General features: G+C 41.4%; 1 protein-coding gene across 1 annotated transcript in view; it reads left to right on the forward strand.

The window, feature by feature from the left end:
* Positions 1–15,362, forward strand: part of LOC126100723 (odorant receptor coreceptor) — a 338,496-nt gene extending 323,134 nt beyond the window's left edge. Inside the window, exons 8-9 of the mRNA XM_049911343.1 lie at positions 7,284–7,439; positions 10,540–15,362. Of these exons, the coding sequence (XP_049767300.1) occupies positions 7,284–7,439; positions 10,540–10,590 (207 nt within the window). The 3' untranslated portion in view covers positions 10,591–15,362. The remainder of the gene's footprint in view (positions 1–7,283; positions 7,440–10,539) is intronic.
* Positions 15,363–18,067: the final 2,705 nt, after the last annotated feature.

The following is an 18,067-nucleotide window of genomic DNA, read 5'->3' on the forward strand; positions in this document are numbered from 1 at the left end:
ATGAACGATGGAGTGATGCAGGTGGACCGCAATACTGTTCAGGTACTTCAAAGGTGTCATGGTGCGTCTGATTACCACCGCAAGCCACACGGATATCCAAGTGAATGTTTCCTATAGTATAGTCCCCCACTGGCTGGCATCCGTAGCGCTATGCATTTTTCGGGCAGCCGTTCACCTGGATAATGGCGTATGTGGACGCGACCATCTACTCGGTTTAACAAGAAAATTCAGTCATCGAAAGACGAAGATCCTGTGCCCATTGCGAACGTATCTGGCAAAGTATTTTGGTCAATGTAGGAATATGTATGTGTCGGTTGCTGCGGAGTCCCATGTTTAATAATGTGCAGTGAACAGTGTGCTCTAAAACAAGTCTCCACCAGCACTGTACTCGTTTGTCAGATATTCCGACTATCGCCACTTTACAGAGCGGGCAACCATCTGTGGACGTCCAACACTTCATCGCCTACGCGCACTTCAAAGATGCCCACGACAGTAGTACACGAAAACCTGACCAGATTCTCTTTCTGTGAGATGCTCATTCCTAGATGCCGAACCATAGAATCTACGATTAGTCAAAGTAGCGTATGGCAGCGGATTTCCACATTTGCATACAGTATCGTCGATTATTCCATATTCGCGTCTGTTTCGCCCATATACTGTATTTACCATGTCACGCGGTCGCAACGCCACCAGGCAGCATTCAATGTCGTCAGAAGCATTGGCCAGTGTTTTCGCACATACACGTATAAGATTTCGTGCTTTGCTAAATCTAGGGTTCTTGATGACTACCTATTTCGTAATTGTGAATACGCCTAGTTGATATATCTTCCATATGACCTGCTAGGTGCAGCGTACTCACTTGAAAACACCAGTTATCACACTAGACGCTCGACCTATTGCAGGTGATATCCTTTTGCGAGATACTTCATTTGCTCTCTTGTTGTTGTTGTTGTGGTTTTCTGTCCTGAGAATGGTTTGATGCAGCTCTCCATGCTATTCTATCCTGTGCAAGCTGCTTCATCTCCCAGTACGTACTGAGCCTACATCCTTCTGAATCTGCTTAGTGTATTCATCTCTTGGTCTCCCTCTATGATTTTTACCCTCCACGCTGCCCTCCAGTACTAAATTGGTGATCCCTTGATGCCTCAGAATATGTCCTACCAACCGATCCCTTCTTCTTGTCAAGTTGTGCCACAAATTACTCTTCTCCCCAATCCTATTCAATACCTCCTCATTAGTTATGTGATCTACCCATCTAATCTTCAGCATTCTTCTGTAGCACCACATTTCGAAAGCTTCTATTCTCTTTTTGTCCAAACTGTTTATCGTCCATGTTTCACTTCCATACATGGCTACACTCCATACTAATACTCTCAGAAACGACTTCATTACACTTAAATCTATACTCAATGTTGACAAATTTCTCTTCTTCAGAAACGCTTTCCTTGCCGTTGCCAGTCTACATTTTATATCCTCTCTACTTCGAACATCATCAGTTATTTTGCTCCCTAAGTAGCAAAACTCCTTTACTACTTTAAACGTCTCATTTCCTAATCTAATACCCTCAACATCACCCGACCTAATTCGACTACATTCCATTATTCTCGTTTTGCTTTTGTTGATGTTCATCTTATACCCTTCTTTTAAGACACTGTCCATTCCGTTCAACTGCTCTTCCAAGTCCTTTGCTGTCTCTGACAGAATTACAATGTCATCGGCGAACCTCCAAGTTTTTATTTCTTCTCCATCGATTTTAATACCTACTCCTAATTTTTCTTTTGTCTCTTTTACTGCTTGCTGAATATACAGATTGAATAACATGGGAGAGAGGCTACAAACGTGTCTCACTCCCTTCCCAACCACCGCTTCCCTTTCATGCCCCTCGACTCTTACAACTGCCATCTGGTTTCTGTACAAATTGCAAATAGCCTTTCGCTCCCTGTATTTTGCCCCTGCCACCTTCAGTATTTGAAAGAGAGTATTCCAGTCGACATTGTCGAAAGCTTTCTCTAAGTTTACAAATGCTATAAAAGTAGGTTTGGCTTTTCTTAATCTAGCTTCTAAGATAAGTCGTAGGGTCAGTATTGCCTCACTTGTTCCAATATTTCTACGAAATCCCAACTGATCTTCCTCGAGGTCGGCTTCTACCAGTTTTTCCATTCGTCTGTAAAGAATTCGCGTTAGTATTTTGCAGCCGTGACTTATTAAACTGATAGTTCGGTAATTTTCACATCTGTCAATACCTGTTTACTTTGGGATTGCAATTATTATATTCTTCTTGAATTCTGAGGGTATTTCTCCTGTCTCATACATTTTGCTCATCAGATGGTAGAGTTTTTTCAGGACTGGCTCTCCTAAGGCTACTAGTAGTTCTAATGGAATATTGTCTACTTCTGGGGCCTTGTTTCGACTTAGTTCTTCCAATGCTCTGTCAAACTCTTCACGCACTACCATATCTCCCGTTTCATCTTCATCTACATCTTCTTCCATTTCCATAATATTGCCCTGAAGTACATCGCCCATGTATAGACACTCTATATACTCCTTCCACCTTTCTGCTTTCCCTTCTTTGCCTAGAACTGGGTTTCTCTCTGCTCTCTTAGAAACAGATATATTTTCAATATTTTCGTGGTAAGTAATATAACACTAATTGTAATATCCTATGCATAACATCTGATCAAAACTATCCCGACGCCTATTAGTAGACATTAATGTGAAGTGTGTCTACCCTTCACCTTTATGACGGCTTGAACTCTGCTAGAAACATTTTCATTGAGGTATCTGAATTTCTGTGAAAGAATAGCAGCACACTCTTCCTCAAGAGCCGAAACCAGAGGAAGTTATGATATGGGACTCTCAGATCTGGAGCTAATCCGACGTTTTAACAGTCTAACTCATCCCAAAGATGTTCCACTGGATTCAGGTTGGAACTGTGGCCTGACGCAGTCACCCATTGTCCAGTGGTATTGCTCTTTGCACCATCTCAAACATCGTTTAGCATCGACCACAGAAATGTGTGGCATACGAAGAGCTGCTCGTCCGTTGTACCCCAGTCTTTTTTTAACTCTGTACGCACGGTCACTGGGCTAGCTGGAATGTTAATAGCACTTTGAAAGTAACGGGTGAAGCCTTCAGCTGATTTCATGCGATATTTTAATGCCGAATCCGCAATGCTCGACGGTACCTGTGCGTGAAGTCCACGTTATTTCAGTTTCTCTGTGGCTGTTCCTTCTGGTTTCCACAACACAACCATATAAGCAACTATCTAGTTGGGCAGCTTTAGAAAGATCCAAATGTCCTGGGTGGATCCGTTAGTTACGTGACATCCAACGCCTAGACCACGTTCGAAGTCACCGAGCTATCTTGTCCGACAAATACTGCTGTCACTGCTTCTCTAGTGACAACACAATATTCCGCGCCTCCTTTTATACTGGTGGGTCACCTCTCGTGAAATCTAGCAGTCTATTCCGCATCACATAAGCCTGAATGACCTTCTTTTGCTGCGCAGACAGCTGCGAGATATGCAAGATGAGAGTGGTGAGAGTGTGGAAGATACGCTAGGTTTTCAGTTGAGCATTCATGACGCGAATAGCTCGATCGAGGTGGTCCCACAGATTCTCCATTGGGGTTTGGGTTTTAATCGGGGAGTTTGGCGACCAGGGAAGTACGGATAACTCAATCTGGTGGTCTTCGAAACCATTCTTGTACACTGTGAGCTGAGCGAAACATCGCATTGTCCTGCTGGTAGATACCATCGTGCCAAGGAAAAGTAAACTTACATAGCGATGGGCATGGTGCCCAAGGATACATGCATATAGCGTTGAACAAACGACTCCAGAATGACTATACCACGAAGGGACTTCCACGAAAATATCCGCCAGACCATAACGCTCCCTCCTCCGGCCTGGAACCTACGACGATTGTTACAGCGCCGTACACGTCTACGGCCATATGTCCGGTGGAGCATAAAACGTCATTCATCTGTAAAGGTCACCAGTCGCCACTCAGTGGACGGCCAGTTGCAGTGTTGGCGTGCGAGTATCACCCTTCGTCGCCGATGAACAGCAGTCATCATGGATGCATGGACCAGGCTCCTGCTGTGAAGGCCTATTCAAAGGCAACGTTCGCCGAACGGTCGTTGAGTAGACACTTCTACCACGCCGACACACGGACAGTTTATAAACTTTGCTGTTGCCCTTGTTCATCTTGGCGCTCATCTGGTGAACAGTTACACGCCTGTTCGCCCATACACAGCTCTGCAGCCGTTGTTCAGTCTTGTCCTGTCGCCTCTGTGGATGGCTGATAAATCGACCCGTTACCTCATTAAAACAATTAAAACAACAATTGCACTATTATGTGCGTCTTCCCCTCCCCACCCCCCACCCCGCCCCCGCCGCCACGGAACACGCTTTATATGCCCTCCACTGCTAGTGCACCCACCTGTCACCTGCCGTCTGCGAGTTGTTATTGCACGTTGATGTCGATTAGTGTGACTGGACCGCCCTCATAATTCAATGAACACAAATTACGTGATTTTAACTGAAGCTTTGCCCTGATGCTGATCTGCGATTCGCAGTAATCACGTATGCCTAGCTCTGAAGTTTTGTTATTATTTGTATACTGCCACTGCATGTGTTACTATGGCACATTGCAGTCAACTTTGTGTTATCTCCTCTGTTACTAGATTCTGATCTGAAGATGACGGCAACTAAAGTCGAAACCGATAGTCTGTATAAACGTAAAACGTGAAAGAGACCCATAGCGTTTTTTACTCAGTGAATTAATACACTGTCAAGGTTTGATTAGTATTCTATTGAAATTAAACGTGCACGTACAAATATTTTTGGGAAATGGTGTTCCGTAGTTGAAAAGTACTTTATGAAACTTGTACAGACAACCAATAGTTGCTGCTGCATGAATTACTTTTACTGAACATCCAGTGTCGTTCCGATCGTAACTACTTATGTTATAAAAGTAATCCTTGTATTAATTCATACACAGTTCTGATTACTATGTTTTGTGAAGTGGATTCTTTTGTCTAGGTGTGGTGTAACTGAGATATATACTGTAGGAATGAAAATATGAAAATGTTGCCCATAATCAGAATTAAAAGAACTTAATTACTGGATTTATACACCCGCACAGTTCGAATTATTCTTATGGAAAAATTTGGGGAAACAAAACGCTTTAGTATATTTACTGGATGTTAGCTCCCTATTTCAAGTTTCGTCGACATGTACTACCTTTTAAGAAGTTGCTACTCTATGATTTCTACTTGGCACACAACTTAAAACGAAGCGAAGCACTTTTAATAATATAAAACTTAGCATGAAGTTGGACCATTTGTACCTATCAGTTGATAACTTCTACAAAAAGTACATTGTCTCTTATTTTCGCTGTATATGCTTCTTCGTTTGGCGTAACTGTTCGTTTGGCCTGTACAAAATGTACTTATTCTGCTTTCCGATTATAAAAAAAAGCGGTAGATCACTAACACAGAGCAAGAACAATTATGGGTCCATGATCTAACTATGTAAATTCGAGCCATCCCATTGCACTCCTCCTCTAGCATTCCTCTGTGAAACCACAGCGCTCTAGTGTAGTTTCTGCATCCTGTTTTTTGAACAGGAACTAGACCATAATGTGCTAAACTCTGTATTCTATAAAACGTAATTTTTCTAAACAAAAATCATTTGACAGTGATTATACACGCAGTATAGTTACGTTTTCATGGGCTGCTCATAAGAAAGAAAGATCTGTGCACACATTAAATTTTGGAAATTTGTGGTAAAACCTTATGGGACCAAACTGCTGAGGTCATCGGTCCCAAAGCCTACACACTACTTAATCTAACTTGGGAGGACTCGTGGACTCGAACCTCCTACGGGGGGGGGGGGGGGGGGGGGGGGGGGGGGAACCCCACGGACCGCGACAAGGCGCCCCAGACCGCGCGGCTACCCTGCCAGCGTGTGCGCATATTACACAGGCGTTGAAGAAGGGAATAAGTTGAGTTGTAATTGAATTTTTGTTACTGAAGTCCACAGTTGATTCGTTTCAATCAGTAACACTGTTTAGGAGTTTCATTGCCAAAGTTACCCCCACGGAGACTGATGTAATGGCTTTCAGTGTTCAGTGAGACATTAAACCGCATAGTAATTGTTTTCTTCTTGCAATTGCCAATGATGAGCCATCATAACTTTAAACAAACGAGCGTGCACTGCTTCTCGTCTTTTCGATTCCCTTTCTTCCCTAAAACTTAGTTCTTTTGCCGGAAAAATGGATATCTTCATGAATTTCCCCCACAGATCGACAGATATTCCAATATTTGAGTCAATATTTTCCAGTATTCTTTTCAAGCAATACGGCAGAGTCTGAAAATCATTACTTAATTCCGGCCAGTACATTATTTGAAGCCTGGAATCCCGCTGAAATCGGTCCGAGGGATACTTTCAGCAGACGTACGACACTACCTGCTCCAGTCGAACGAAAGCATCCGATAACTTCAGCAGACCAGTATTGCAGCTACATCAGCCTGTGTGCTGCGGTAAATAGAGGACGACATGCTGCGACGAATACATGCCACTTCAATACCGTTAGTGTCGTTTTTATTGTATTCGTATATAGTGCGCGGAAACAATATCTATTTGTGCGTCCACATAAGCTTGAATTTATTTAAAATTATTGATAAGTTACGTGTAAGATTTGGTAATATGTTTCATGACTCATATGAGAACATGGTGTGTTTAAAAATATAACCAACTTCAAGAAACTCGTCAATCGATGCGCCGCTGTGCACTGCTTTCTAGATCACGTAAACGACTAGAGTAAGTTTGCGTTCGACTGGATTTTATGATGGTCAAATTCTAGAATATTTGCGGTACCCGGTACTGAATTTAATGATCTGCCACGTCTAAGTAAACTAGTATTTTTACAGGTTGCTATCCTTTAGTGTGAATATTGAGTTGGGCAGCCCACTGATTAAGACATTAGACATGTATCTGAGTTCAGACCCCAGTTCGGTCATCCAAGTTCAGGATTTTTATAAATCTTAAATGAGAATGCAAAGTTGAAAAGAAAGCAGCCTATACTCCGCCCCACCCCTGCCCATTTGTAGCTTGTGCTTCATCCTTAACGATCTCGTCCTCGACGGGACGTCAAACCCTGCTCTTCGTTCTTATGAGCTTGAATCGCAGCAGCTGTGGACACCGTTGGGACCAGAGTACTTGAGCTAAACACGTTCTTTTGCAGTTGCTGAGGTGACGCTTCCTTCTGCCTTGTTGCAGAGCTCCTCGGTGATGGAGGCGGCGTACAGCTGCCACTGGTACGACGGCTCGGAGGAGGCCAAGACGTTCGTGCAGATCGTGTGCCAGCAGTGTCAAAAGTCGCTCATGATCTCCGGCGCCAAGTTCTTCACCGTCTCGCTCGATCTCTTCGCTTCGGTAACCTGTTCTATTCCTCTTACTTCATCCCAGTGTAGCAATTTCTATTAGAGAAATTTTCATGCAGTATGTTATACGAGGAGGATAATCAGTGAAATGCGCAGGGTGGGGCAAATAAAAGTGGCCCGGAGAACAGAGTTCTAGGGTATAAAGAAATACAGCAGAGGAAAGGAAATACAGTACTAACATGACTATAGCACATGCTGAAAGTGATCACAATTCATCTGTTGTCACTTTTGAGCCCTGTTCAGCAAGTTGCTGAGGACGATCGAAGCTGGTCTGTTGAAATTGCTGCAGTCTCATCCGAAATGTTCTTCTGCAGTTCTTGAAGACTATGAGGGCTGTTGCGATAGACTTAATGGATCCCCACACAAAGTAATCGCACACTGACAGATCGGGTGAACTGTGTGGCCAGCTACGGTCGCGACCACACTTATCCCTGATAATAACTCTGTCAGGCGCGAGAATTGTGTAACAGTGCTCCAGGGTTAGCCTGCTGTATGGGCAGTTGCTCCATCCTTTTGGTGTGCGGTTATATGCATGGGTTCAGGTACAACCGTATCCACTCGTCCGAGCCACTTTTATTTGCCCATCTTGTGCAAGAGTACAAATTTAACATATTTGGGTGACTACACAGTCTAGAATAGTTGGCGTGAAGAATGAGTAATGCCTCCACTCTCAAAAAATTCGTGGTTTATAAAGTCAGGGGCTTTTGAAGTCATAACTGCTAGGAGATGCGTTACATCCACTACGTTTTAATTTAACTTCTGAAAAGGAACATAGAAAAAACAAAACATTTAGCCTAGCTGGAATAATACTGGATAATAACGAAATAAATCTACTTGCATATGCAGACGAGGTTGTTCTAATAAGTGACGGGAAAGGGAAGTTGCAGCTCATGAGACGTTGTTGCTGATATATTTCAAGGAAAGCAAGGTCACAAATTAACAAGGAGAAACAAAGTACACGATCATGATTAGGGCAACCAACTATGGTACCCCATTGACAGTTGATGACTTCACTTGTAAAAGAGTAGCCTTATTTAAATATTTGGGAACTATCTTAAGTGAACGGAATAAAATGGAAATTGAGATAAAGGCAAGGACCGCAGTGTAAAATAAAGCATATTTTGAGTAATGGAACGTCCTGTGAAGTACAAAAGTATCGAGAAGTACTAAAATCAGACTGTAGCAGTGTGTAATTCTACATCTAGGTGTACACGGGTCTAAGTCATTTACATTATGCAGAGCAGATGACCAAAAACTGTTGGCATTAGAAAGAAACATATTAAGGAAAATATTTTCGCGCAAGAGGCACCCCCGATTCAGAGAAATGAAGGATACTAAAAAGCCAGGAACTGACATGTTGATACTGGGAAAGGTGTGAAGAAAAGAGTATTGATTTGGGGAGGACACCTAACTGATATGGAAGGGGAAATAATTCCCCACTATTATTCTCAGAATTCGTTGAGGGCGGAAGGGGAGAGGAAGTCCACAGATAAGATGGAAGAATGATAGCAACAATGGTACTGAGGCGAAGCGCCTGTGTAAAAGAGAATGAGCCAGGAAAGGAAATTATTGCTACAGGAATGTACAGAACGCTTTCGGATTTGGAGACCAAAGTAGCAAAAAAGAAGATAAAGAAGAGTTAAATCACACGACGCATTTCTGATCCTGTACGTCCATCAAAAGGAGCAAATCGTTTAATACATTATTTACGTCTGCTCTTTATGGAGGTGGCGTAGTATTTACGTTCCAGTTGTGAGAAGGTTAGACGTTACACTTTGAAATTTGTGAATGAAACAACGGAAAATAAGACTAAAAACAGTGAAACACTTACCAAAACATCAAGAAAACATTTTTAGGCCTGTATGTCAGCAAGCACTGGTGTATCCCTTCTGCAATTGCACATCACATCACTCAAGGTGCACACTTGTTTATATACGCCAAAGCACTTCACAGATACGGCATAATATGAGACGACTAAAGTTGAAGTTTATTATGTAGTGTCATATGACAGAGTTATAAAATAATTTGACATATGTAGGGTACTACATTTAAAATGAGTCATATTTATTTAGATAATTTTAAAGAATTAGAGAGGAAGAAGGATATTCTGTTGAAAATGGAGAAATGGGTAGATATTCTGCCAATTCCATGCCAGGTAGGGGGATTAGGCTAAAATTTCCTTGGGATAAGATGTGTGCAGTGTGTAGACGTAAAGTTACAGGAATATATTACAATGAAATGAATACCCCTAGCTGCATACAGGCGTTGATATAGGTTAACGGGGACACTTGAAAATGTGTGCCCTGACCGGGATTCAAACCCGGGATCTCCTACTTACAGGAATATGTTGTTACAATCGCGGCCCAGTAAAAGTGTTGATAACGCGAGATGGAACGATAGGGTGGTTGCTGTCAAGTTTGTAATAGATGTAAGAAGCTCTAAGGTGTTCAGCATGGGAAAGGATATGGGGAAATTAATGATCTTAATGGATAATGGTAGACTGTTACGGAAGGCGAGATGGAATGCGTGGTGTTCAAGGATTTCGAGGGAGCAGTAAAGTTTTGGTAGAATGGAAATCCGCACGGGTATCTGAAAGGATTGGCTAGAGTAAGGCACTGTAGGTGTGGATGCAATTCCCGTGTTGTGTCGCTTAGTAATTTTAATTTAATTAAGGGGTTTTTGTTGGAAGATTAGTAAATGCTGTTTCCACGTCAGTTTATTGTCGGAGTGTTTTTGGTATTTTTGTGTGTTAGTTAATCCGATAGGAAGGTTGTAGTTGGTGAGGTAGAAGTGACAGGAGAGGGGGAGGCAAAGCTGCGGGTAGCTTCCTTTATGACTATTGCCTACTTTTGGAAAGGTTGATTTTTAGACGGCAAGGAAGGCGGCGTCGTCGACGTTCAGGGAATTAGTGCTGTTTATAGATACATAGGATGGACGGTTGCGTCAGGACGTTTATTCGCGAAGCTGCCATAAGGTGTTGCCGAAAAATAGGGAGTAGGAACAGAATGTGGTACATCAGTTACTCGTTTACGTGGGACCACTGCAGATAAGTAGGTTTTTGTCTGATTTGATGTGTTTACGCTTTTGTGCAGGTGCTGGGAGCCGTGGTGACGTACTTCATGGTGCTGGTGCAGCTCAAGTAGGCGGCACCTGACCTCTGCTGTCATCTGTGGTGCCGCCAGACAGCTGCAGGTGCAGGTGAGGAAGGAAGTGGAGGTGGGGATCCACGAGCTGGAGTTGGGACCAAACACTGCGGGCCAGTTGCAGATGCGATGTGGTCCCGCGCCAGTTTCAAGTGTCGCTCGCAGAGCACTGCAAGTGGGACATCGCTGCAAGGAAAAGCTGTGTTTCACGTCGTTACAGGCTTGTATGTACTACCAGAACTAATCTGGGTGCTCAGAAATTACTTCTGTCCCAAGACCAGCACAAAATCTGCGTAAATATTATCAAAGTTACAGCACTTATTCGCAAATCCTCTTGTATTAATGCCCTTCCTGTATTTATCTTAGCGGAGAAATAATCAAGGCAGTGAGTGTGTAGCACGGAGGCCATTTCTTAGGAAAAGTAAGCCTATAAAAATGTAATATATCTACCCATATTTAAAAGTAGAAACGATCTAAGTGGTATATGAAGCATCGATTAAGCAGTGAAGATAGAGCAGGTGCGTTCAAAGGCTGGAACTCACAACAATTAACGATTTTCCAATCTCAAGTCTAAGCATATAATTGGGCTAGTTTTGAGTTATTGTCCGACTCTGATAGAAAAAAATTAAAAATTTTGAGACCAGAGGTAGGAAAACTTCATTACGTCGGCAGAAATATCTACTGGCCAACGTGATTTTGTTGTAAGAATACCGTAGTAGCTGGAGATAGGAGCTAGCTCACGCAATTTACTCCAGGTCTTTGCAGTCGGTATTATGACAACAATTTCTCGCCCTAACATTACTTATTGAAGCATCTCACTGGTATGTGTGATGTGTGAATGTGTACACCGTTCCCATTTCGGTGCGCCCTCTTACAGCCTCCGCAGCTTCAACCCTAATCGTGCCTTTATCGTTTCGACTGGCCTTGAAGCGCCTCTTCAAGAGAATGAGGATAATGGTTCACACATTTTGAAGGAGTAAAAGATGTCATTTAAAACGTGTTTGTGAAAACCATATGATCCACTCAGGCCAAACACAAACACACAATGGAACATGGAGTTCTCCACGCATTTATACACATTAACAGCAACTACTTAAAAATCATGCTAGGGTAAGTGGCCCAGACGTTTTGCGGCTAGATATCAGTCAGAGAGCCAGCTCCTCAGTAGCTCTGTTTACATAGCTATCTTTGTGTCAGCTCTAGTTCAGTGAGTCTACGTAATAAATTACTGCATTAGGCTATATGTTTTTTGATGCAACAGTAAACAAATGTTTTTCAGTAGTCGACATAACACAACAATATTAAATAGGAAACACTTTCGAGATTTTCTGAAAATATTATTAAGATTATATTTCTGCTTCTTAGGCCGTTGTCAGACAACAATTGAAAATTGCAACCACAAATAAAGTGACGCGCGCGATATTACAAATATATTGCTAATTTAGATACATAAGTCTGTCGTTTGTAGTACAGTACCTTACTAAATTGTCAGCTGTAGCGAAGGCGATAGACAGCTACGCTAGTAGTGTGTACAAATAAGCAAATTAAATTAGCCGACTGATGATAGTGAAACTTCAACGAATCGTGTATGAGTGAAAAAGAAGAAAAAAGAAGAAAATTGTGTTTCCTCGCATCAGAATCTTTTTCAAAAACTATTTATTGTAATCTAAAATTTGCGCAACTGAAACCTAATTTAGGAGGTGGGAAGGAGGGGTCTTTTTGTCATTTAAAACTAAGTATAGGTTGGCTACCTGCTTCATTCATTTATTTCAAGTAAATCCACTAGTGTCACCTTTCTGCTTCTCTTAACAATATATTAAACGTCTCCATCTACTTCTTATAGCTAGTTTTCTGAAGCCCTGTAAAAGCTGTGTTTGTGTTTTACATTCTCCACCTTCTTTCATATTTTGGTAATATAATTGCTACAGCTCTTCCTCACTGCCGTCATATACTTTTCTACAGAATCTGCAGGTGATATTATACACGCCATTCCGTAACAAATGTATGATTTTGTGTTTACTAGTCAATAATTTTTTTGTTATGTTATTGTACAACTTTCGTGTACAGAGCGTAACTGACGATGGCCTAAGAAGCAAAAAGTCGCATCGTAATAAAATACTATTCACAGAACACCAGGGAAGCGTTTCTTATAGATATTAGGACTTTTGATTTAAACTAATAACAAAACCGTATGTTACAAAACTGTTTCCAATCCTCATGGGAAATATCAGTTCCGCATTTTCTACCAAAAATATTATTACCATTTGCACAAAAGGTTTTGGAAGAATTTTCGAACCGTCTTCAGGCTTAGGAGACCACTAGTTCCTGGTACTGATGTTTATAAGTCCCTGTAACAAGAAAGTGCTTAGAGCCGGCGGTCGCAGGGAATTGTGCTTCTATGGCGTGATTTATTTAGAGGAGTGCTAGCAGGATAATACATACTTAACATATTACGGACATGTGTACCTCGTGCTCGTTCAATGTGAAACTTCAAGCTGTCTCTCTCTACATCCGGACGGTCAGTTACTCAGAGCGAGCTTTATGAAACATGGGTCACACTTAAAAAACGCGTATCAGAATTCAGCTGCAGTTTCAGTCTCGTCTTAGAGGTGTAAAAGACTTAAATTTGCTTATTTCACGGACACAAACCAGCGTCCTACAAGAATAAATAAAAATTTATGTTTGCCTGCAATATATGTGAATAACGAGTATTCAATACAGAGCAAAAAACTTACGTTGCGAAGAAGGTGCTAGTTTTTCGGATTTCAGAGCTCCATTCATAATTTATTGCTTCACCAATAATCTCTGATAATTTTCGGAGAGACAGAAGTGGGAACAAAAAGTCGGTGCATTAACGAATCCCACGCATAATCTGACTATAATTCTCACAACCTCAGTGGAACGTGTATCACGTGGTAGCCTTCTAGATGCAAACAGGCAGCCCCAACAGATATTTGGACAATAGCAGGCGTCAGCCATCTTCACGGTATTAACGCTGACGACGAAGCAAAGCACCTTTCTCTAATGTATTTGACGGTTAAGTTACTTGGAAGTGATATCATTTTTTGTCAGAAGTACGTACAAGTAATGTTGTGTATTTCGGTATTAATTCTAAATTAATGACATAGTGCTATGGAGTTGGAATGGCAAACTTAATATTCGAACGAAACTCCAAATTAAACAATTGTAAGATGATGCACATAAACGTTGAATGAATTTTTGATCAGTACCGCGGACTTTCACTTTTTTTCTGTATCATATGGATATCTGAGAAGTGATTAATTTTGTATTGTTGTCAGTAAACAACGCTGGCTAATGTCTCATGCACTTTTCGAGAAGAAATTGAGTTCTGTACAAGCGTTATAATTTTCGTTTCTAAATGCAGTTGAATATGAAAATGTCTGTTACGTTCTGATATCTCCATTTTTGTATCGTGCAACATAATTTCATATAAAAATATACAATATAGAAATTTATATAGCTACTCACACTGTTCAAAGCAACGTCTGGCCTATTCAAACTGTAGCATAATTCCTGAAATCACACTGTAGAGGAAAGCTTCCGTTAGTTTCAAGCTAAGGAGCAGGCATTATGACGTGCTCAGATGAGGCAAACGTCAGAAAAAAATATCCTGCAACATGGATAGGTCCGGGTTTGAGTCCTGGTCCCGCTCGCTGTAGCAATCCGTCATGCTGGATGGTAAAATAATTTTCGTTATATCAAAATGTAACGTGGCCAACGTTTCCTAAACTATGTCGAGTGACTCTCACAATACTGATAAACAGACAATACACTGACATACTCGTGGGAATGGTGTAACATTCAAGCTCATGCAGGTTCAGTCAAAAAAAGTCAACTACAATCTAAAATCCTTATTTTCCTACATAATCATTCACACTTGTGACAACAGTCATTTCGTTACAGTGACTAGTTTTGGGCAATCACGTCCATTTTCAGTCCACGGCCTTAGACGTAAGTGTAAACTTAAAGATCCCCTGGTGTATATTTGAGTAACCACATACGCATTATTCTTCACCATAATTCGGTTGCTCACCATATTTAGTTACTCACATGTACGTTAGTGGGAAATGTATTATTACACTTACGTCTGAGGCCAGGATTGAAAATGATCGTCATAGTCCAGAACTAGATACCACAAGGAAATTATTCTTATTTGAACTGTGACGTATATAAAGGTAAATACAGTTTTGATAACCTAAGACGTTGTTGCTGTCCCACGCCAGTATGTTGGGACTTCATAAGTCCAAATGTAGCCTATTATAAAGCAATTAACAAATCAGCTTCCTGTAATATGAGTGAGCAGCCTGTATAAATTGTTTCAAAGATGTTTTTCACTTTTATTTGTAGAAGTCCCCAGCCCCCCCAGCCACAAGCGGAAAATTACGTTCTATAAATAACCAGCAAATAATTTTTCTCAAGAAATCAAAAACACTCGTGAAGTGCGAAGTACAGCACGGATAGGATGTGTAAGAGTAAACTATTCTGGTGACTGACAACACCTTCCAGTTTCGTTCCTTATTATTTTTCAGTGATAAATAACAGGTAGACAATCTATCAGCCGGAATTCCACCCAACAACAGCTCCGATTTGATGGCAAACTCCTTAACATCGGTGGATGTGAGTTCTACACATTACACGGAAATATTATGCAGCCACTATACACAAGAACAGAGAGCCTACGTTTAGAGAAGTTGGCGGCAGAACAGTATCATTTACTTTGGTAAGCATGCGTCAGACCCCCCCGCCCCCCCTTATCTCTCTCTCTCTCTCTCTCTCTCTCTCTCTCTGTCTCTCTCTCTGGCAGATGTATAAGCGATAGTGCTGTAACTTTGAAAAAAAAATATGTTTTTAATTCATCCAGTCTTTGAGCTGTACTGGAAAACGTTATACTCTGTGATAGCAACGTAGCGCTCCCGTCAAGGTAGCGCAGTTTCAAGTGACGCACACAAATTTCCATTTGAATAGACGTAGTGAGCACTGTAAAATCTACGTGTCTTACCACATTTCGCAAGCACGAAAGCACCAACACCGGCTTTCGATTTATAAACACGCCCTGTGGGGGGTGAAGGGCACATATTTGTGCGTAAATAACGCTCATGCAGAATCACTACTTTTTTCAAGAAGAGTACAAATTCAAGATGATTATATTCTGTACAATATATTAAGGATCACGTTATTTTTGTCTATATATACACATTGATTGTCAGCTTTACCTCATTTGGAGGTTTAATAATGTACAGATAGTGTTGAATAAAGATTTTTTGGAAAAAAAATCCCATCTTCAGCAGCATGCCATGCTGTATGGCGTGTAAACTGCAACTCGATTTAATTGAGCTAATTGCTGTTAACAAAATGAATAAATATTTTTCCTTCCTAATTATATCCTTCCACAAATGTCTTTCTGGTTTTTTTAATTCTATTTATTAAGCATTAGCTGATCATGCAACAAGGCTATCATCAATCGTGCACACCTAATGTTGACAAATAAGTCTCTCCGCTTCCACACTCACTGTATTTCTACACTGATAACCAGAAATTAAAGAAAAATCCGGAATGAAAGGACGAATTGCGACGTGGAGTTATTGCCAGGCTGAAGGCAGAGTCAACTCAGAAGTGATTAGATGGTTACAAAAGTGTTCATGTTTATATTGTTCATAGTCTTCAGCAACAGTCTCTAGCCAGGGATTTAGAATCAATAATGTTCAGCGGAGGAAAGACAAGAGCTACGCCGGTCGCTGAGGCCGAGCGGTTCTAGGCGCTTGAATCCGGCACCGCGCTGCTGCTACGGTCACAGGTTCGAATCCTGCCTCGGGCATGGATGTGTGTGATGTCCTTAGGTTAGTTATGTTTAAGTAGTTCTAAATTCTAGAGGACTGATGACCTCAGATGTTAAGTCCCATAGTGCTGAGAGCCATTTGAACCACTTGAACAAGAGCTAAGATGCATGACGATAACAGATGTACTGTTGCGCACCTATAAGAAGGGGACTGCGCCTCCATTCCAACGCGTCTGTTCTAGTTGCAGCCGCCTTAGGTTCAATAAACTCGAATGTTGCAATATCTTCAGAGCGACTCCTTTTCCCCAAGACTTTACATGTCGAACAGTGACTATGATATCAATGGAAGTATCCTTGATATATACCTGATTCACCATCACTATCACCACCATCACTATCACCACCACCAACAACAACAACAGCAACAACAACACAACCATCACCATCACCACCAACACCACCAGCACCACTACCAACAACAACAGCAACACCACCATCACTCTCGTCACCATCATTATCATCAACATCATCATCGTCACCACAACGACCACCACCATAATCAATTTCACATCCACAGTCTTCAGTGATATGTGTACATGTTCCTCTCACTTGTTTTCCTAGGTCGTGTACCAATCATCTATTTACTGTCTTTTCTTCCGTCTTGGACTCCAGAGGATAATTTCCTTGACGCATCTGTCATCTCCCCATCCTATAACACTAATTCTGTCACGGTAAAGGCAAATATATCACTCTACAGGGATAAGATGTAAGCAAACCCACCCTAAAATAGTACCTCTCTACCAGCCTTTTAGACTCCACCGTGTTCATGCTGTAAGGGAAAAATAATCGGACCGAATTTCGTCACCTGAAGGGTTAGGTGTTGTAAAGGTGTAAAACTTTTTTGAGAGGGATTCGAACCAACGGTATGTTGTTTAGTAAGTAAAATTTGTGGTCATGCAAATTAAAGACAGGTCGCCAGCTTATATTACGTAAAAGCAATTTCCACTAAATGTACAGTATATTAATTGCAGAACTGAACTTCAATTAGAAATCTATTTATTAATTGAACACGAAAAACACTAGTAGCCACTAGCTAAGCAATCGTTCAAACTGCTTTGTGTTTAAATAATTTGGCAACAAACTATCTCACGCTTTAGTGTGTAAGAAACAACACTGGTTGCTGTATGCTGTAGCACTAATCTGTCTGACATAGAGTGGCCCTGAAACTTCACTGTCGATAAACTTTGGTTTTAGAATAGTAACCAAACTGTTGTTTAACTAGCATTGCCTCTATTTATTTCCATAGAATGTATATTAGCCTTAGCATTGTCAGATCATGAATGATACAAGCCGGCCTTGAAACTGTTATGGCTTATACAGGGTGTTACAAAAAGGTACGGTCAAACTTTCAGCAAACATTCCTCACACACAAATAAAGAAAAGATGTCATGTGGACATGTGTCCGGAAACGCTTAATTTCCATGTTAGAGCTCATTTTAGTTTCGTCAGTATGTACTGTACTTCCTCGATTCAGCGCCAGTTGGCCCAATTGAAGGAAGGTAATGTTGTCTTCGGTGCTTGTGTTGACATGCGACTCATTGCTCTACAGTACTAGCATTAAGCACATCAGTACGTAGGATCAACAGGTTAGTGTTCACCACGAACGTGGTTTTGCAGTCA

This window comes from Schistocerca cancellata, chromosome 9 (genome assembly GCF_023864275.1).
Source record: "Schistocerca cancellata isolate TAMUIC-IGC-003103 chromosome 9, iqSchCanc2.1, whole genome shotgun sequence".
Lineage (NCBI taxonomy): Eukaryota > Metazoa > Arthropoda > Insecta > Orthoptera > Acrididae > Schistocerca > Schistocerca cancellata.